General features: G+C 38.4%; 2 protein-coding genes across 7 annotated transcripts in view; both read right to left on the bottom strand.

Moving 5' to 3' along the window:
• Nucleotides 1-2,453: 2,453 nt before the first annotated feature.
• LOC128742924 (uncharacterized) overlaps nt 2,454-21,705 on the bottom strand; it is a 45,207-nt gene continuing 25,955 nt past the window's right edge. For all 6 annotated transcript variants that reach the window (XM_053839420.1, XM_053839419.1, XM_053839421.1 and 3 more), the window contains exons 3-6: nt 4,448-4,697; nt 4,235-4,380; nt 4,020-4,170; nt 2,454-3,949 (exon numbers count right to left, since the gene is read on the bottom strand). In XM_053839420.1, the coding sequence (XP_053695395.1) occupies nt 2,618-3,949; nt 4,020-4,170; nt 4,235-4,380; nt 4,448-4,697 (1,879 nt within the window). In that variant the 3' untranslated portion in view covers nt 2,454-2,617. The remainder of the gene's footprint in view (nt 3,950-4,019; nt 4,171-4,234; nt 4,381-4,447; nt 4,698-21,705) is intronic.
• Nucleotides 6,189-6,728, bottom strand: LOC128742929 (endocuticle structural glycoprotein SgAbd-2-like). The gene has a single exon (XM_053839430.1). It carries the CDS (start codon nt 6,564-6,566, stop codon nt 6,198-6,200), a length of 369 nt encoding a protein of 122 aa, XP_053695405.1. The 5' UTR covers nt 6,567-6,728; the 3' UTR covers nt 6,189-6,197.

Here is a 21,705-nt window from a genome sequence, read left to right as displayed (position 1 = left end):
CTTGGATGGCATGGTTTGTTCCGTATTCCGCTTAAATTGCAGTTTCCGGAAAATTTCGTCAACAGCTGTAAGAACGGATTTGAAAATGACCACGTTTTAACTCGATCATTTTCCAATTCCTTTTTATAACTGTAATTGACGATTTAAGGGCATTGTTTATGCCATGTATCTTGTACATCTTAAATGAATCAGATTTCAGGAAACTGAAATTGCGTGACATTTTTGATGTTTTCCGCCGCAAGCGGTATATTTATCATGTGTACACCTCCTAGGGGGTGTATTATTGATAAGTTAACTACCAAGGATTACAGCACCCCCTTGGGGGTACAGTAATTACTTGGTATATATGTGTTTGTGTTGTCAAGTTCCCTTATCCACCCCTTCCTATTCCCTCTGTTTTCCTTTCCCGTCCTCATCAGGTAAATGATGACACGGGCAAGATGGGCAAGGCACAAATCTTCCATACAATTGTGAAGAACGTGCTGCTCGAGCCACAAATGCTGATACCTGATACCAACAACAAGAATTTAAATAGAATTGTGGATGCCAATTTACAGCATCTATGCAGCCGAAAGGCTGATAAACAGCAACCTGCAGTATAAAACGCCAGGGATGCGAATAAATGATTGATTTACTGCTTATACTAGTGCTTATTGGTTACCTGGGTATCTTAAAATTACAAAAATAATCAAAATTATGAAACCAAGTTTTTTTGGTAAACAACCGATTCTTACTAGCACTGATTGTAGGTCAGGCGTTAATACAGGTAAAATCGAGTTTTATGAGCATTTTCCTTAACTGTCTGAAAAATAGCAAAACCTGTTGTTTTGTCACAGCTGTAATTATGTTACATGTAACATCTGACCTTTGAGCAAAAACAGGTCAATTAGATTTTTTTCCAATCTTTCTTTGCTATCTTACTTTGCTGCTTTGCTTCTCAGCTATTAAGTTTGTTTATCAGCTTTAGGGAGAGAACTATGGTTTGTAAAACTTAAAGTAGCTTAAACATTGCTTATTTAAACACCATTTGAGTGCTTACTTTATGCAGCTTTGATCGCCTTAAACCAACTCGTAAACAGTCATTGCTCTTGCAATTCAGCTACCATTGTTACTTGGGCAATCATCAAGACGGCTGCTTTTTGAAAGAAAATCGACAGTGTCGTTGCTATTCAGCGATAAAAGTACTGATTCGGTTCGAAACACACTCAAAGGTGATTCCATAACGTCAAATTCTCTGGCAATGCTTTTCTAGCTGAGAATTATTTAATGAGAGTGAGCGAAAAGCGAATTACCACTCACTCTTTTTCATGCAATGATTTGATCGCTAGTGATCGCAATCTAAAACGAATACCTCGCATTTGGCTCATCGCGATGAGTAGCTATGATTTATCAATTTTGGAAAACAGGCAAAAGCGCTATCGGATATTGAATTATACCGTCAAAAAAACATGTACCTAACATTTATGTTGGTTTTTCAGTTCGACTATTAGCCCCTGAGATACTTGGAATATACATTTTTGCAACATAATACATAAATGCACTTCAAAACATCAACGTTCTTCTACACACAGAAGACTTTTAATCTCATAAAATTATTTTAACATGCTATTCATAATTTTTCAACATTCACGTTGAGCGCAGCATAAATCTTGTTTTTTTCGTGACAATGACAAGCACCAGGATCAAATTTTGAACAGCTGCCGACGAAATTTTTATTTTCAGCCTTCATCGTTAGTCACATAAGAAGATGTATTATTTTTCATAGCTTCGAACCTTCGAGGCACCAATTAATAATAATAATATTGCACCAGGTTTGCATTTCATTGAAACTAAATCTTGAAACCATTTTGTTTGTCCGTGTGCCGCTTGAAGTTACTGGTTGTGTATGGCGTTGCAAGTATATGTTGACGTTTGACAAGTTCATAATTATTATATGTGGTACGAATAACATTTTATATTTGAACGAGCAATATTTCTTTTGTAATTTGCCAAAAATATATGTTTGTTTACGTTTCATCGCAAAATACATTCTCGGCTGGATGACAGCGATTAACGATGATTAGCGATGAGTGTAAGACAGAGATACCGAGCGAGTATTTTCGAGCGTAATCAATTCATATTTTGCTTACCAGTTTTTGCGCCGGCGATTCATCGCGAGCAATCAGGTTACGACAGAGTTTCCAGTTGATAAGATTTAAATCGCTGATGAGCAGGTGATGAGCCTTCATCGTGATGAAAATTTGCAACAATTCGACACCTTTGCGTTTTAGCGAAAACTTTCACATGGTAACGAAGAAATGCTGCTTGTACAAAATATGTTTAAAGTAAAATTTACTTGAAACGTACTATTTAATAATCAAATTTAGACGATGTAATCCAGATTTTATTTACATTGATTGGTTACTTTTGACTGGCATGATGAAATTTGAGAAAACTGAGATATACTGATGTACATACTTTATTGCATTTGAAACATTTAACAATAACTTCAGTTATCAAAAAAGCATGTCTTGATTGATTTGTTAAGACACCAAAGAAAACTACCTGCCCATTGTTCAAAATAAATATTTTTTATGTACTATTATTTTAAAGACAGCATAATTTTATTTTGCAAGAGTTAACTTTTACTAGTTCCGTTGTTATTCTGATCAATATTCGATAGTACACCCCCTCCAACCGTCATTTGATGCGCAGTTTCTGGGAAGTGGCGACTTCTTCGCGGCTTTGGCAATGGGTTCCAATCAATACAATCCTTGAACTGTGCCTCATCGCTCGGTTCAATGCCTAATGACTTTGTTGGACTTTTCTTTGAACGCATATCCGACTTGCTGAGCAAGTTGTCCGTGTTTTCATCGTCTCCATCATCCGGAACGTTGTCATAGTAGGAACCACGGTCTCTAGGTGGAGCTGCTGGTTTCTGATTCCCAAAATGAGAGTCCATTTCGTTAATGAGAGCTTGTAGCTCTCGTTCCCGTTCGCTTAGCTCCCTCATGTTTCTGTTGACACTATCGTTTGACTGAGCTGTGCGTAGTCCGGTTGTCGAATCTTGATTGACCTTCAACAGACTTTGACTTTTATTGATGGATTCGATGATATCCCGGACCGAACGACGGCGTTCGTTGCCAGCACCCGGTGTTGAATGGATGTCTTCAATCGATTCGCTAATTTTCATGCGAGCTGTGCCAATTTTCTCGTCAATTTCGGTAACAATTGGTTGCACCTTGTACTCGAACTCGTAGTTGACGTTTTTCACTGCTCTGGATTGCATGTTTTCCTCCTCGCTGACAGAAGAGGAAGTAACGGAATCGGAACGCTCCGAGATTTGCAAAATATTTCCGTTGGTCTTTGCTGCGTTGCGATGCTTATTTAAACGGCGTGCGGGCACCGGAGTTTCAGGAAGTGAGACGTTTTCTAGGTCAAGCTCTTCCGCAACGGGGGGAGTCTTCGGTCCCGGTGGAGGTGACGATTTACCTCGGGGGGATGGTTGTGGAGCGGTTTCACATTTAAACTCCTCCACTATTTTTAGCTCTTCGATTTGCGAGATTTGTTCAACGGGTTCTGGTATTGTAGAATCCGTTTTGGTGGTTGATTCCTTAGTCAACAATTCACTTGATTGTTCTGCTGGTTTGTCCAGCAGGACTACATCATTTGGTGTCGATATCTCTGCTGGCTTAACTGTAACACGCTGTTCGGACTGTTCAACTATTTTGAGTTTTACTTCATTATTGCTGGTATCACTGAGTGGGGAGGGCTCAGCTCTCGGCTGTTTCTGTTCTGCTGAGCTCGTGGTAACGTCGTCATTCGAGGTTGTTCGGACAAAGGATTCAATTTCAGCCGTAAGATTGGTAAGTTTGTCAATATCCTCTGAGTTTTCCGGAGGACATGATTCCTCGATCTTCAACCTTGTGCTGAGTGTCGCGTCGTCAACTGATTCGACTGAAGAGTCTAACTGTAAGAAGTAAGATTAAGAGTTTAATATGACATAGATGTTTGACTTCAATGTACGGTTCTATACTAACTAGTTTTTGTACTGGTGGAGGTGGCGCGCGTCGCTTCTTACGTGGTCTCAAACGAACTACTCCATTGCTGCTGACGTAAGTTTCAGTGACCAAAACGCCATCGTCGTCCTCTTCGAAAGGATTGGTTGCCCTTAGACTAGATTGGGATGTTCTAGAACAATAATAATACTAATAAAAGTTTCTAAATTCTTTCTCATCTTAATTTTTATATATACCCAGCGTTCATTCCATATCGGGGTGTTCCTGGAGCATATCTGGAGCGGGGTGTAGATGTTACCATGGAACCACCACTGTAAGTTGCAAATCCATTTTGAATTGTGCTTCTATAGCGATCGTTTCTAAAAAGACCAATTCCGATATCCTATAAAGCAACCTTTTTATGTTAAGAGTCTGAATAAAGTTAGAATGAGGACTGAGTGATGCCTTACATTCGGCTGATTCTGGAGGGAACTGCGGTAACGTGTATTTCTTTCGAACAGCGGAGTGTTCGAGCTGGATTGTGAGTATCCTGGACGATATCCGGCAGTGCCGATGGTACTTCTGTATGCGGACGCATTACTGATAGTGTGATATTGTGAATCATGATCATCCCGACGAAGCGGAGGCGGACTTTCGGAAGTTTTGTTGACACCCAGAGATGACGAGCGCTTCTTTTTCAGTCGAAATGTTTTGAATTCCCTGGGAAAGAGTGAGAGAAAGAGTTGCAAAAAGGTATATTAAAGTTAAAACAAATAGATTTTAGATCGTAGATATAGTGTTGGCAGCCGTAGAATATAAACCAAGAGACTGATAAGATAGGTACATTTGGTATTGCGTAATAAAATGCGGCAACTCAGTAAAAGTTACTGCTGCAATTGAGTCTGGTGATCCGATGTATGTGCGATAAGTTTGAACCTGGATGGATGCGTTAGATGCGGTTCGTTTAATCTTTGAACTCACTTTGATTTATTGTTTTCATATAAATTACCTTTCAATGTAGTGGTCAGTGTACTGTGTCGTATGCACGTGATGTAGTTAGTAGACGGCTGCTTAATTGAGCCTAATCGATTTCTACACGCTGTCTCTTTGAGTTGAGCATTTACTTCAACCGTGACTACAGCCATACTGCATGAATAGAGTGTTTATGATAAATAAAATATAAACAGGCGCTTAACTTGAAATTACAGTTTTAAGGCTAGAATTATTTATTGTTATCTAGACAGATAAATAAGAGTCACTACTGGTCATTGGACATACACGTAACACGACATACAGATAACGTAAAATTAGTTTCCTTTCAAAAATATAACATTTATTGGGTAATTTATGTCAATGTTAATGTAGTACCAATATCGTGTAAAAAATAAAAAATAAAATGAACGTTCATTTAGTCACTAATAAGATACTAGCATCGTAGCACAGTAACTACAAAAGATACAGCAAAACTTTATTCAGCAAAATTATAGATAATAGCTTGCTCTGCAAATGTTCTATATATATAACTTTGTCATATTTGGATCCGCTGAGACGGTACTGTCAAATGAATGAAAATTGAGTTAAAGTGATCAAACCATCCCTGCACTTATGTCATACAAAACAAAATGGAATTACTAAAAATGAATTATCCAGAGTTATCATTAATTATTGCATTAGGTATCATTCATTACGTAAGACGAAATAGATCAGTAATAACTGATCACTATGCACTTGCACGCCATACTGGAGCCCTCTTTATAATGTAACAGGATATTTGCATAATGTTTGGAAGAGTTGCCTGGAGCGTATAACTGGATCAGAGAGGATGTGGAATAAGGCGCTAGTAGTACCTGCAAAAATAAGGTCAGTTGTGCAAGGTGGCCAAAACCATCGAATATCACATTGGCGATCCTGTCTAATTGATATTTCTGTGTATTTGTAAAGCCAAAACTTTTGTTTTGCGATTCATGAGGTGATCAAGGAGGTTTAAGAAAAATGAAATGTAGTTTAGCTGTTAAACAAAAGTTTTGTCGCCTGTAGTTCGGTTGACAGTTCGGACATTTTCAGACCAACGATTTGATTTCGGAATTACAGTAACAAACTATATTAAAGACATTTATTAATTTAATTCAATATCATGCTCAAGTTCAAGCTCGAGTAATAAACGTATTCATATTTATTCACATTCTCATTCATATTCTTAAAACGGCTGAATCTAACTTATTAAGCAACCGGTGCCACCGGCAGATGATTTCCTTCCGGATGGAAACCATTCTCATCCGCTGTGTATTTCAGCTCGATCTGCGTTCCATCGGGCGCCTGGTAGGAAAAGCTGCCGCTTTGCACAACGGCTTGACCATTTTCCGTTCCGCTTCCGTCGGCCTTTGTCACTTGGACGCTCTTCAGTGATCCTTGGTTCTGAGCTTTGATTCCATTTCCGGTTTCGTAGGAATATTGAAAGCTTCCATCGGGCTGAATATCCGAATTTGAACTAACGATTGGAGCCTGCGCATCGGCAGATGGAGATTTCTGCGGGGCAGCAAAGCACGCTGCTAACAGGGTTACGAATAGGGCCAGATGCAGCGAACTCATTTTTGACACAATGTTTAAATGACTGTCGAAATGATTGTTTTGAGTAGTGAACAGAGACTATGTCAAATGTTTTAGATAATTTTGCTTTTATAGTCAGCCGAAATTATGCATACTATTCCACTATTGTAAACATTATTCGTTGTTAGTTTATCGATGGAACGGGAGAGTGAACTTGGCCATCACTTCACGCCTTCTCTCGTCAAGGTGTGTATGCTTCACTTCATATTTTCATGAAAGATTTGCACCGCTGCATTATGCATCCAGCGGGTGCTAATTATCATGCATTGTGAATATCACTGTATGACCAAATTCACTATTTAACTTGCAAATTATGCATACCCTCAGTCGGACACCAGTGTGAATTTTGATTATGTCACCGATCGGTCACTGCCGTGGTACTCAGTCGATGTCCATTTGTACCTGTACCCCCGTACAGATCATATAAATGTTGAAAGTGTAGTGATGCTGCATGCTGCGTGGGGGATGGGGGGTTTCGCATAGTACTATCGAATATTCAAAATTTTGTCTTTTATACAGTTTATGGTATCGGTTATTTGGTATTTTTATCTTCTTCGCAGTGTTTAAATTCCAAAATGGAAGCAACTAGTTTTTTTATACAAGTTTACAAAAGTTTTACGTGTTAGGCTTAAATAATGAACAAAATAAATATAGTTTTCGAACCGATTATCAGCTATTCATAACTATTTACTAAGAACAGAAGTGTTATTTTGCGTTATTAGTTTATTACCTTGAATTACGCTTCGTCGTTTTAGAAAAAAGATCTAACTGGAATCCACTTCACAATAATGTGTGAAGGATTTTTAGTGCAGAAGATAGGTATAGTTTGTTTTCTTAACAAGTTGCATCTACCGCTAGAATTCGTAAAATAACCTTGAATATTCGACTGTTTTGTCGCAAAACTACTAGATATATCGTTGACGTAGGATGTTGCAGCGTTGCTAATTTATACCGGTGAATTTGATCCCGCTAAAATTACACGCGCGTTAACGTTCTGCTTGCCGGGTGGTACTAATAAGAAAAATTTTAACGTTTTTTTTGCATCCGACTACTGCAACATAGGTTGGAATATTTTTTTCTTTTCCTGTGAGTTTTTCATTAAGCATCTTTGTAGAACATATACCTAGTAAGAAAGACGACACTGTTTAATTTTTAATTTAGTTTTGAAGCACCCGACATTTTTGACTAGCATTGTTAAGCTTCCATGATAGCTCCAGATCTCGAAGAGATATCAGCTGAAGAATAATAAAGCCACTGAAAAAGACCAACTCCCCGGCAGAACTCTACCATTGGCAAAGGCACTTTACTGGATAATATCAAGGATTTGGGAGGAGAAGAAACTCCCGGAGGAGTGGACGGAAGGTGTTGTTTGTCCCATCTATAAAAAGGGTGAACGGCTCGATTCCTGTAACACTCGCGGCAAGATGCTCTCCCAAATTGTGTTACATAAGCTATGCACAAAAGCAAGAAATTCTAAAAGGCAGTATCTGGCGGGTTTTATGGGGGCCGTGCTTCACTGCGGATCAAATTTTTACTCCCAGAAAAATCCCCCAGAAATGTTGGGAGTACAACGTGACCACGCATCATATTTTCGTGGATTTAAGGGCAGCGTGCGATACAGTCGTGTGCGAACAGCTTTGGCACTTAATATATGTGTAACGTGTTAGTGTTTTGTAAAATGACGTCCACCCTTATTTGCGAAATAGTAAACAGTAAAAGTAATACAGACAACCAGACACTTACACAGTTAACGACAAAACGATAAATTTTCTGTAAGTTTAGACAAAACATAAAACACATAGAAAACAGACCTAATAGTACCGCCATCCGGGGTGAGATTGTGCCACAGGGGTGAGAACCAAAAATGTTTATTTGGGAAAATTTATTATATCTATAGAAACTGATGACCTTAATTCAAATGATGACGAAAATAACATATTTATTCATAACTTAGAATGGAACACAGATAATATTAGCAAACTATTTAACCTTAACAGAGTGTCAAAGTTCGCGATCAAAAATACTCGGAAATAACGCTTGTAAAAAATGTCCCCCATAAACCAACCCAAACAAGAAATCGCATCAACTTGCTATTTTGAAGGTACATAAACTAATCATTTACAATGTATTGAAAGGTTGTTATGCGTTGGATAAGTTTTGATTACGAAAATAATATTTATCGAAACTGTATACTTTTCGAGCTTCACGGGGATGAGATTGTGCCAAGCCATAATGATCGATCCAATTTGTGGATTTCACATACACAACAAAAATACGTCAGTATACACCAGTACACTCACATTCTTTACAATTGAGCACAATATTTTGACAGATTAGATTGCATCATCCATTTTGGAGCAAACAGCATCATATGTCTGCTAAATAATTTAAACTAATTTTTACTTTTTCTCTGGGAATTTCAGATGCTTTGAATAGACACTCTAATATAAGACGAATGTATACGTGTATAAACTGCCAGTTTTAAGGAGGGGGAGGGGGGTAGGATGGGCTACATGTTCTGCGTTGTTTTTGGCCGACCCCCTGCCCCTAATAGTCCACTTAGTTCATGGACAGCCCCATATGAACTACTTTATACTGATATTTATGTGTATTGTTTATAAACATGCTAATGTTCACTGTTTAGGTTTTTAGTTTAACTTAACCCCCTTCTAGGCGGTGACATTGTGCCAAAGTTCATGCACTTCCAGTAAAATTATGTTTCATTGTAACTAAACCATCTCTACGGTAGTTGTTAATTGAACAATTTAGTACATATTGACAGGTTTGAAATCAACTTAGTTCCAAAATTGTGTGTATACTGAGCTAAAGAACAAAAACATATGCTTTTTTGGCACAATCTGGCCCCGGATGACGGTAACGCAAAACCAGTACTACTTTATATTTTACTAGCTGACCCGGAATACTTTGTATTGTCACAAATCAAACTGCGCTGTACATAAATCGTCAATCTCGGATTCTTCTGAGGAGTACTACCTTAGACGATTCGTTTTGGCAGTTACGCTACTATGAAACTATAGGTAATTCACCATTAAAAAAATCTGCCTCCAAAAATCCTCATGTGCCAAATTTGGTTCCTTTTGCTTGATAAGTTCTCCAGTTATGGAGAAGTACCAATTTTCGCGCCGATCGGTTCGATAGTTTCCGAGTCTATAAGGAACATACAGATAGTCAAACACACAAACAGGATGTAGAGATTAAATTCGTTTTGGCATTTTGAGACTGATCAAGCCCAGAGAAAAATCCGAGAAATAAACAGGAAAGTTGTGGAACATCCAGTGAATCAATTATTTAATACTTCAACGATTACACATTGCTTCAAATGGATAGACGTAACGACTGACTGGTTCGCCGAGCAAGGAACCTTGCTTGCCTGCTTGCTCAGCTCACCATCTCATCGCCGTTTGTTGTCGTCAGTAATCAGATTTGTGGAGAGTTTTCAAATTCTGGTTAAGTTGACGAACGGTGAAAAACGGATTAAATTTTTAGGTTGCGTTAGATCCTTAAAAAATGTCGTTAACATCAAGTCATTACGCGCCACCCTTGCATCGATTTTAATGTCGCATATGATATGGTCGCCCGTGAAAAGCTATGGAAAATAACGGACGATGGCGGGCTGTGATATGCGGGCCACTATCTGGAATTAATTCAGTCTATTTATTCGTTTCGCTGACGACATTGACGATTGTTGTAAGGAAGTTAATTGGCGATTACTGAGCGGAGAAGGATAGATTGGTAGTGAGTACGTTAAAACCCAAGCAGGGATGGTTCGATCACTTTGACTCAATTTTGATTCATTTGACAGTACCGTCTTAACGGGGCCAAATATGACAAAGTTACGTATAGGGCATTTGTAGAACAGGTTATTATCTATAATTTTGCTGAAAGAAGTTTTGCTGTATCTTTTGTAGTTACGGCGCTACAATGCTAGTATCTTAATAGTGACTAAATGATCATTCATTTAGTCACTGATAAGTTACTAGCATTGTAGCACCGTAACTACAAAAGATACAGCAAAACTTAATTTAGAAAAATTGTAGATTAGAGCTAGTTCTACAAATGTTCCATACATAACTTTGTCATATTGGGCTCGGCTGAGACGGTACTGTCAAATGAATCAAAAATTAGTCAAAGTGATCGAACCATCCCTGAACCCAAGTATTGGTTAGCTCAACGGGGCGCTGGCCGTTTTTGAACGTCATATGAACCATCGTTGTAGAGTATGTGGGAACGGTGTATGGAAGAGAGGGATGAACCACGAGCTGGCAGAACTCTTCGGTGAACTCGGAATTCAGAAAACCACTAAAGCTGAAAGGGCTCAATGGTTGGGATATGTCGTGAGAATGCCTAATAACAACCCCGGAATAATGGTGTTCGCTTCGAATTCGGTTGGTACCAGATACTGAGATGCGCAGCAAACTGGGCGGTTAATCTAAGTGGAGAAAGATCTAGAAAGCGTGGGACTATTAAGGAATTGGAAACAAACAGCCATGTACCATGTACCATGATCACTGAGCTTTATACACCACGATTGAATGTCCTTAATGTGACTAGCTGCGGTTTCAAAAAGACGGCACAACATGCCACAATTGATTTATTAAAAGAAACAGTCAAGTGATTTGACACCGTTGGACTGTTCTATGTAGGGCTACGTAAAGCCACTGATCTACACCAATAAGCTGTTCACGATTGACGCCTTGCAAGACAACATTCGCGATGTTATCACTGATATACGATACATTATTGCACATTGTGATAATAAAAAATTTGCAAATACGATGAAAAATCAATGCCACAGATCCGTAAGTATCTGGATCGCTTTGTTTTTTTTCAATTATTTGTAGTAGCTTTTACTAATTGAACACAGAACTAGGCCGAAATTTTTTATATAATTTTATATAATTTAATGTTATTTATTTAGTAAACTCTATGCTCTTTAATATAAGAATTTTGAACCTGACTTCCGTTTTTACATTATCCATGATTTTTTTCTAGGCATGATGATGTATAAATTAATCAACATAATTGTGATAAAAGTTAATATATTATTTTGAACTACCTTCGTGATATTTTCGTTGTAAGCAAATGTTAACCTTATTCAAATCAGAAAAATGTGCTTCGTAAAAAACAACTTAATGTAAGGCACTTTTACTACTATTTTTATCCTAAATACAGTGTCAAATCAGTCAAAAAATCCTTTGCATTTTTTTTATGCAAACCTATGTCGTATTGTAGGCCTGAATATTTCAACGACATAGTTATTGCAGGCGTATTTGCATAATTGGCTACAGAAAGTTAATCTTAATTGGCAGGACACATTCACTTTCCAACATTTGAATAATAAACCAATGAAATAAATGAACATTTTACTCTTTTATTTATATTCATATAGGGCGTTTTTCTTAATTATTTACACTTTGAGTATTATAGGATTTCAACTGTTAGAATCAACCTCCGGTTGGATTAGATTTACGATAGCGGAGCTGGTGCTACCGGCAAGTGAGCACCCTCCGGGTGGAATCCATTTTCGTCGGCTGTGTACTTTAGCTCAATATTGGTACCATCAGGTGACTGGTACGAGAAGCTTCCAGTCTGTACCAGTGCCTGCGCTTGCTCGGTTCCACTTCCGTCTGCTTTCGTCACCTGGACCGTCTTCAGTGATCCCTCCTCTTGTGCTTTGATTCCGTTGCCGGTTTCGTAGGAATATTTGAAGCTTCCGTCGGGTTGGACATCAGAATTTTGACTTACAATCGGAATCGGGGTGTTGGATGACCCACCAGCTTGTGGGGCAGCGCAGACTGCCGCCAGCAGAGTTAAAACTAGCGCTGCCCTCAAAGGATTCATGTTGATTCTAGCACGGGAAGACTAAGAATTTTACAGCTTTTAGAAGAAACCGAACAGATACTGAACTAGTCCAGCCAAATAGTTTTTCTTTTATAGCCAAAAAGCGGCTAGATCTGCACGCAAATGCGAATATTTCACTTATTATATAAGAAAATCAGAGTCACCTGGAGACATTACTATCGACCAACTGCAAACCGGTTAGGAAATATAGATAATCTTGACTATCAATTGACACCTTCACTTGTCAAGGATACAAATGAGGCGGATGGGAGAATTCACACCATTTCTAACATGCAACGACGTGTAGTATAAAACTAGCTTAGTGATAAGCATGCCAAATTATGAAGCTTCAAGAATCTTTGGTAGTGATTTGCGGGAAATTTAATCAGAACACACCTATATAAAGAGACACAAATTAAAACAGTCATATGTAACTACACGCTCTTCGCCTTAAGAGTTAATATAAGTGGTAACAATTTGGATACTAGTTAAATTTTGGTTAGAATTCAGAAATCCAATATCCTTTATTATTACCTTGATAAATTACAAGGTAACGTTATAATCCACAGATATAGCTATATAAAAAGCTATCTGTGACTGAACACAAGTTCTGGTGTACCTGAAATTTAAGATCTGTTATGATACTTTCCATTATGATATCCGAAATGAAGAAAAAATAAAATGCAATTCCTTAAAAGACAAGACAATAACCCTTTCTGCAACTATTAAGGTAGCAGCATTAAGGGAACGGTGTGGACTGGAAGTTTAAAAGAACATTATGAGAATTAGCAATCCTTCAAAGAGCCGGCACTCGATGTGTAATGTATCTAAAAGGCCATAAACTCCATTTGAAAAATGATTTTTATTTATTTCAAAGTACAGAATATGTGAGATGAGTACAGAATCGTCAAAAATTCAGAATCAAATCACTTTGACTTGATATGACCAGCTTTTGCTTGTTTATACTCAGTCAACTTATTACTATGGTTTAAGTGTATAAGTTTTATGGACCCGGTTTCTTTTCAAAGTAGTAGAGAAAAACTACTTTCTGTCTTTTACTATGGTCCTTTGATGGGTGCAAAACGAGCTGCCCGAATGTGACTTACCGGTTACCGGTTACCGCGCTTTATGAAGCGGTGCCGAGTCTTGTTGAAACGTCCATGATCTGCGAGTGAAATGTTTGTCAACCCACGGTATTATTAGGTGATGCGGCGAAGAAGGACACTTTGCCAGGGGCTGTAGTAAACCTCCCAGATGTTTGCTCTGCACAGCGAAAGCAGGTAATAAGCACGTAACAGGTGATCCACTGTGTGCGGCTTTTAAGAGGTCCATGCAAGGATAATGGTGCAGGGTATACAGATGAATCTAAGGCACTGTGACATGGCACAGCAGTTGCTTTGGCAAACGGCAGCCGAAACGGGGTGCAATATTGCCATTATCGCGGACCCCTACCGGGTCCCACGGGGCAGCGGACACTGAGTCGGATAAGGGTCGGATGGCGGTGGTTGCCTTATGAATTATCTTGCTATTGGGGATAGATGACGGAACAAAATCTCGGAGAGCATCTTGCAGGTGGCGTTGATCAGCTTATTGCTGCGGTAATTTCAACAATCGAACCGATTGCCCTTTTTACAGATCCATTCCATCCATTCCTCTGGTAGCTTCTTCTCCCCCCAAATCTTTAAAATTATCCAGAGAAGTGCCATTGCTAGCTATAGTGAAGTGACTCCTGGGTTAACTTCCGTTCCATCTTCCTCTGCCACATCGCCTTTGAGATGCCCATCGAAGAACTTCCTCTACCTATCGACCACCTCGCACTCGTTTGTGACCGGGCTTCCCTCCTGGTCCCTACACATATCAGGCTTCGGTGTGTATTCTTTACGAGAATGGTTCATCTTTTCATAGAACTTGCGCGTTTCATTAGCCCGGAATAGTTTTCTAGCTTTTTACAGTTTTTTTTATCTGTGTCCTTGTTTCCCACAGGCCTCCCACTTGGCTTCGAGGTATGACGCTGGCCTAATAAGCCAGTCGTCGTATGTTCGAATCTCGGCTGGGAGAGGCAGTTAAAGTCAATAGGATCGTAGCAGCTGGCCCTGCAATTGTCCTGTACTCTTTCAGCTGGCTGCGAAGTCTGTCATATAAAAACAGAAGGTCAAGTTTCGATAACGGAATGTAGCACCTAGGCTTTGCTTCTTTCTCCTTGTTTCCTCCTTATTGGCATTCCCCGTCAAATCAATCATTTCGTGCACTCGAGGTTTCTTCGCCTAACACCGCGGTTACGGCTTCATTGACGACCGAGCGTATCCTCCCATGTATCACGTTCCTACCACTTTTGATTGAAATAACTTATTTAGAACTTGTATTTGTCATATATTAGTTACTAGAACTACTATATAACTACTGCACTTCTAGGGCTGCTCCATTCGTCGCATAATCTAGGACGAGGTCATTCAGTACGAGCGTGTAGTCCTCGACAACTCGTGGGCGAGGTGGACGGGTTTGTTGTAGGGTCCGAGTGGGTATATTCAGCCTATTTAGAGGTAGCCTGAACAATATTCATGAATTACGTTGAAACTATATTTATTCGAGACAAGAATTTCATTCGAATTGGTTACTGAATATCTGAGTGTATTTTGGTCTTAATAAAATGCTATTAAATTCGAGTTACAGTTGCGAGAAATAATAAGATTGCTGAGACGATTTTGGACCCTTTTCTATTGTGGTGTCTGCTGGGCGGTGAAGTACAGTAGCCCCGGAAGCTGCCGGAAGTCCGCCTTGACGTAATTTCATGATGAGAGAGTTGAGAGTTCGGGTGACACCATTTTTTCCAATTTTCTAAAAACTGACCGTGATAAAAATAGAGTGTAAACAATACACTCTAAACTATTTCTACTCAAATTTTCAAGAGAAAATACCCAATGAATAGTTTTATACAGCGTTTCTTCCGTGGTGCAATTTGATGTGGGACACCTTTTACGAATGCCATTAACGTCACATTACTAATGTTGTGTGACATTAATGCCTATTAAGTTGTTGCAGGTTTCGATTTAAAAAAATCAGTGATTAAAAATCGACAATTTGTTATGATTATATAATTTTTATGAATCGTTAAGAATGTTTAGAAAGTAGCTGGAACTGTGTTCACGTGACCCAGGCTTATAACGGGTGACAACTAAAATTTTGGAATTGTTTTCTCAAGCTGTCAAAAAAAAAACACATGAAAATTAAAATTAAAGATACATTATCCATTGTTGAAAAAAAATTAGTATACATTTGAAAAGAATGATAACATTCTGCGTCCGTAATGTTGGCTGGTCTTCCACTACCTTGCTTGCGAATAGTTGTTGGGCACCTTAGGATATGGTAAACAATCGAAGTGGCAACATATTTGCTTTTTAAATGTTGTACCGTATACTTTTTGCCGAGATTCTGTGGAAGTTCGTACAAAGTGTACAACGCGCTCCCGAAAAGCTTCTTGTTTCGACGCCATTTTAAGCAAAACAAGGCAAGCATATACAAAACAAAAAAATCAGAGGGGTTGTGCACAAGACACGACCGCATAGGTGACGTAGGACCACGTAAGTCTCTTTGTAGCGATAGTAGGATGTATCCATGTATGTAATAATACGATTCTTCATGTATACATGCTGCATACGTAACGTTTATCAAAGTAGTAACATTGTATACATTCAATCCTGAACCGATTTTGGAGTTATATCCATGAATTGATTGAATCTATTTTATTAAAATGAAACCAAGTCAGTAACTAAATCAAACAGTAAATAAATTTGTATGATATGTTTCTACGTTGAATAGTACTTTTCCTCTGGTAATCGGTAGACGGTACGCGCGAGCTTTCAAAAAGTTGAAAATTTTGCGCAACTTTTCTGCGGCTTACAAAAGAACACTGATAAAGCATTTACAACCTGCAGACGTTTTGGAAGTCGTAGAAAATGTCGCCCGTGACCAGAAAACTTATTTCCGTCATTTGTTGGTCGTCCGCAATGGCGAAAAATTCAACTTTTCCCTCGTTGACTGTGTTAATTATGGTATTAACTGGGCAAGAAAATATAATAAAATCTTCAATCGTTGTGTGTCCCTTAAAAGAACCGATTGTTTGATTATCATAACTCCTGCTTGCAATAAACTTGCACTAACGCATTTTACGTAATTCTCTGTTCGGTAAATTGGAGTACCGATAACCGCTAACCAGGCACGGCTTGTTGCAACGGACCAACCGGAAAGCCTCAGCAGCTATGCGATCAACGAAGCCGTTCGTGTATGGTCCTGAATCACGATGAAATACCACTCCAAGTGGCCAGCTGCAAGTGACGTGGGATGCTTCTGGTCGTTTTGTTGTCGCGAGCAGCATATTTCCTGCCAACTCCAGAACTCCTGTAGCCAGATATTCCATCACGGCAGCGAAATGAGTGCTTCAGCTCCAACACATGGTCACACGGTTAGCCGCCGATGAACACGTGCACGAGTCGAACGTGACTCCCGTTTGCCCTGGCAAACAATGTTGGCAGTAGCTCAGCTAGCGTTTGAATAATGTTGTTCGCCGGCTTACCACGTGTTATGTACCATAGCAAGCGACAAGAATCGGCCACACCCATTTTTCATGGTACTTCATTCTATCATCTACGTTAAATAAAATAGAGCATTTCAATTTCAGTCTGAACAAAAGAGCTAAGTTACTAGTGAGCCGTTCGCCTTTTGCTGCCAAAGGAAAATTACGCTACGTATTAGCATTGGTAGCATTGGTGATGGATAAATTTGTGTTGCTAAGATGCAAAAGATGTTACTAAAACTCTTTCATTTGATTAAATCCATGGTTTCATTTATTTTGACGCTTGACCGAACTCATTTACTTGGAGCTGGTATATTTGTTGGCTGCTTCTTACCTTCCGAGACGGCCAACTGAACCAGCGTCCAGCAGCAACAAGCGAACAGAAGCGCGAGAGGTGATCGGTTAAAATTATTTGATAAGAAGCGAGCAATCAGATCAATCTAAATTAAATAGAATTAAAATCAGTGAGTGAAAATTTCTTAAATCTTCATGAACATATGTTTCGTTCTTAAAAGAACGGTTTTTCGACGCTGGAAATTTAAGCCTTCTTTTCCGTCTTCTTGGGTAGCAACAAAACAGTTTGGATGTTCTAAAAGACACTTCTCATAGCAGTGGTGGCACGGGACAGCAATTTGTTCAACTCTTCGTTGTTGCGGAGTGACGATAATTCTAATCGTTTCGTTGTCGCGAGCAGCATATTTCCTGCCACTTCCAGAACTTCAGCAGCCAGATATTCCTTCACGGTAGCGAAACGAGTGCTCCAGCTCCAACACCTCGCTTGGTGAATTTACATGTCTTCATTGCCTTATCCGTGGGAAGCGGCAACAGCTGAAGCTCAACCATTTTCTATCGGATTCTATAGGGCATAAATTAAATACAATCATAAGGAAGCTTAACCCATAGCTTATATCGTATATATTTCTGTCATCCCTGCTAGGGAAGCACTGACGAGGGAAGGCAAAAATATGAAATTTTCAAAATCAATTCTAAAACAAAAATTTTTTAAATTCAATTTCAAAAACAAAATCAATAGTTTTCTATATTGTCAATCGATTTTCCGATCAATTGGTGTAAATATCTTGGAAATCTATTGAAAATTGACTGAATTATAAGCCGAAGCGTGAAAACGCGTTTCTACTTTGATGACGTCATTTCCAACAATCAATCACGAAGCGAGAATTCTGGTAAAACATAGGTTCATTATTTTCAATTTTTCAATAGTTCAACATCAAGAATCCACATTTTTCTTTATTTGGGTCAATTTTTAGAAGATTTTCCAATCGATTGGTGTACGAATATTGAAAATCGATCGGAAAACCGCTAAGCTATTAGCGCTCAAAACCTTTCATTTTTCGTGACGCTCGCATTTTTCGATTTTTTGGAATGACACCCTATCTCAAAACTTGCCGTAAGACGTAGTCCTACGTCAATATTGACAAAAAGAGGAAAGAGAGAGAGAGAGAGAGAGAGAGAGAGAGAGAGAGAGAGAGAGAGAGAGAGAGAGAGAGAGAGAGAGAGAGAGAGCTAACACATACATACTCTCATTTCTCTCTGAGCTCGTATGTTGTTGAGTACAGGGTCCTCAAAAAAATCCACAATTTTAGTTGTCACCCGTTAGAATAAGTGATTTGGAGGGATTTTACTGACCATTTAGGAACAAGCATTACTAGATGGTAGATAAGTACGATGGATTTTTTCCAGGCAGTGAACGTTACTAGAGAAAAAAATTGAGCATTGAAGTTAAAAATTTCTTATAATTTGGTAGTGGTTTTGTAGTACTAGTAGACAATTCTGAACTATTTTTCATACCATCCCGAAAACCGCAACTATCTAGATAATCAACAGTGCAAGATACAGCCTATATAAGAAAAGTACAAGTACGCTGGCGCCACGTAGTGAGTCAATTCTAAAATACTACAATCCAACGAAAAACCCTTGATCTACTGAACAACTTTGTCGAAGACACTAACGTTCTATATACGGTGAAGATCACGACCTATTCCATGTTGCAACTAATTAAGTCAATTAAGCCAATAATTAAGCCAATATGCACGCAGACTTCATTAAGACGGTTTCCATTAAGGCGGTTCCTATTAGCGTTCTGATTGGGGGGATTGCTGCAATTGAACATAAAAGGTGGGAGTAAACAGAAATAACATAAAATGCATTAACGTAAAAAGGGATTCTAGTGTACTGAAATACTGATTCGAAAATTAGTTGAAATATAACAATTAGGCCCAGACCTTGAGAGTGACGGGTTATAGAGAAATACTGAAAATATGTATGAACTAAATAAACAAAATCAAGTCCTGCGATAGAATAAATTGTAATTTTACTAGTGGTTCTTCTGTCTAGAAACAGAAAATATACTGCTTCGACTTGTAGCTGGTGGATCTATCAGCTTAAACTTGACCGTGATATTTTTTCACACCGGAATGCATCACTAGTTGTTAGCAACAATCTTGCATAACTAATTGTCTCATGTTTAGTTGAATGAAGACATAATATCCATCATGCAGGTGAAAAAGAAATATGGTGGGAAAAACGCTTTTGCATATATAACTCTACATTTCACACATTTATGTATTCAGTTTTGAATTACGATAACATCCGACGTGCATCCAAATCTAGTCAAACAAAAATGAATTTCTTTATCGGAATTTTCGCGGTCGCATTTCTAGCGACTGTTGTTTCGAGCGCTCCACAGCAAAGTTCGGGCAACACTCCGGTTCCGATAATTTCGGAATCTTCCAACCTGCTACCGGATGGTAGCTTCAATTTCGCTTTCGAAACCGGCGACGGTATAAAGGTGGACAATCAGGGCGAAGTCCGGACGCTGCAGGTACCGAAACAGGACGGAACCGGCTCGGAGCAGGTGGCAGTTACGGTGCAGAAGGGATCCTACTCGTACCAGGCACCGGACGGGACACCGATTAGCGTGCAGTGGACGGCCGACGAAAATGGATTCCAAGCGCAGGGCGCTCATTTGCCAGTGGGTCCGGGTTTGTAAATTAGTGATTAGGAAAAATTTATTTAAGCAAATAATAAACAAGAGTGTTCAGAAGAAAGTGCGGGTGATTTAAATATTTTTGCCCGTGGAACATACTGTAATTTAAATTAGTAGAGATCGCTGAAAAAGTAAACACTTTGAAGTGCGCAGTAAGAAAAATATAATTGAGATAGAATACTATGATGAAAGAATTTAGCCTGAATTTTTTGAAATCCTCTAGACTTAATCTAAAAGTTTCAAATACAATGTTTTAATTTGTATCATTCTTTTGAGTTTGTTTCCCCAAAATTTCATTATGAGCTCTAGAATCATAGTGAAGCTTATGAGAGTGTGTAATCTGCGATGTGTGCAAAGTTAAACCGTAATTGTCTTGAAGTAGATAGCTTTAATTTTTATATATAAATCACTTGAATTGACTCGTGGTGCAGCCTGTAGTGTGTTGATAACAAAAACACTTGCACTTTTGGACCAGTCACTAGTGCTAAATGGTAAACAGTGGATCTAATGACACTAACAACCAGTTCAGTAGAACGCAATTCGAAATTGGTTTTGCGTAGTAAAAATACGAAAAAAGGTGAGGGATATATTTCTCACACTTAAGTAATACTGTCATTTATTTCAATTCGTATTTTCAAATAATAAACAAGAGTGCTAATTAAATCTGATACGGTATGTTATATTTGTTGTTATAAAAACTATTATAGGGTAAGAACCCCACAATTCGCCCCCACCCCAGAATTCGCCCTCCCATTGGTATTCCCTTGATTTAACTCAATATATACTTGAATTATAAGTTGTTAGTTTAATTTATATTCAATTTAACTCAGTTTTCAGTTATTTGAATAGAATTCGTTGTGTTGTTTTATGTATTTTAATGATTTAATGCGGTTTGAAAAATAGGTATTGTATTTAAGACGCGATTTTTCCATTCTCAAGAACGAGCACGAAAAATAAAATTGAGGAAAAGTAATGGAAAATCGTATCTCTTTGCACTTTTTTCGCATCAATTTGGTTATATCTGTTTCAAATTTCATAATTGTGCCTTTATTTTAATATTTTATCGCAATTCTGCTGAAAATATAACATAAATGCACTGGGCGAAAACTGGGTATTGTAAATCATATGAGTTCCAAAATTCGCCCGGGTCGAATCTGTATATACTTAACCGAACTTACTGCGTGAACCAGTTTTCGCCCTCATCTATCAAATATATGCAAATATGCCACACATAAGCAAAAGCAAGTCACAATCGATTAGTTTGTTCGCTGATTTATGCTTATCAAAATGTTGAGTGAAAGTATCGAATAAATAATATTTTGATGCAGAAAGCACATCATATCTTCATTTGAATTCATCTAACAAAAGAATTACCTGCTAAACATGGGCTAATGGGGTTTCTACCAAACGAGATGTTGAATTAGCAATAACCGACATCGAAATTGATAATAAGATTAAACCCGCACGAATTAATAAGACGCGCATAATATTCTCAAAAATCACAATTTTTCTTGTTATGAGAATAAATCTGACTATTGGAAAATCACACGAAAAATCCGTCTACTATTTTAAAGCATCTAACCCAAGCAACGTTGTGAGTTTTATTGTACTCTTATGGCGGTTTTCATGACCAATTTTGGCCTTAAATGCCATCATAAGAGTGTAATAAAATCCAAATTGTT

The sequence above is a fragment of the Sabethes cyaneus genome, chromosome 3 (genome assembly GCF_943734655.1).
Source record: "Sabethes cyaneus chromosome 3, idSabCyanKW18_F2, whole genome shotgun sequence".
Taxonomy (NCBI): Eukaryota; Metazoa; Arthropoda; class Insecta; order Diptera; family Culicidae; genus Sabethes; species Sabethes cyaneus.
The sequence above is the reverse complement of the archived record's forward strand: the minus strand, read 5'-3'. Positions and strand labels throughout refer to the sequence as shown.

Excerpts from the sequence above, each read along its gene's own strand:
- LOC128742929 (XM_053839430.1), bottom strand. The coding sequence starts at position 6,566 with ATGAGTTCGCTGCATCTGGCCCTATTCGTAACCCTGTTAGCAGCGTGC.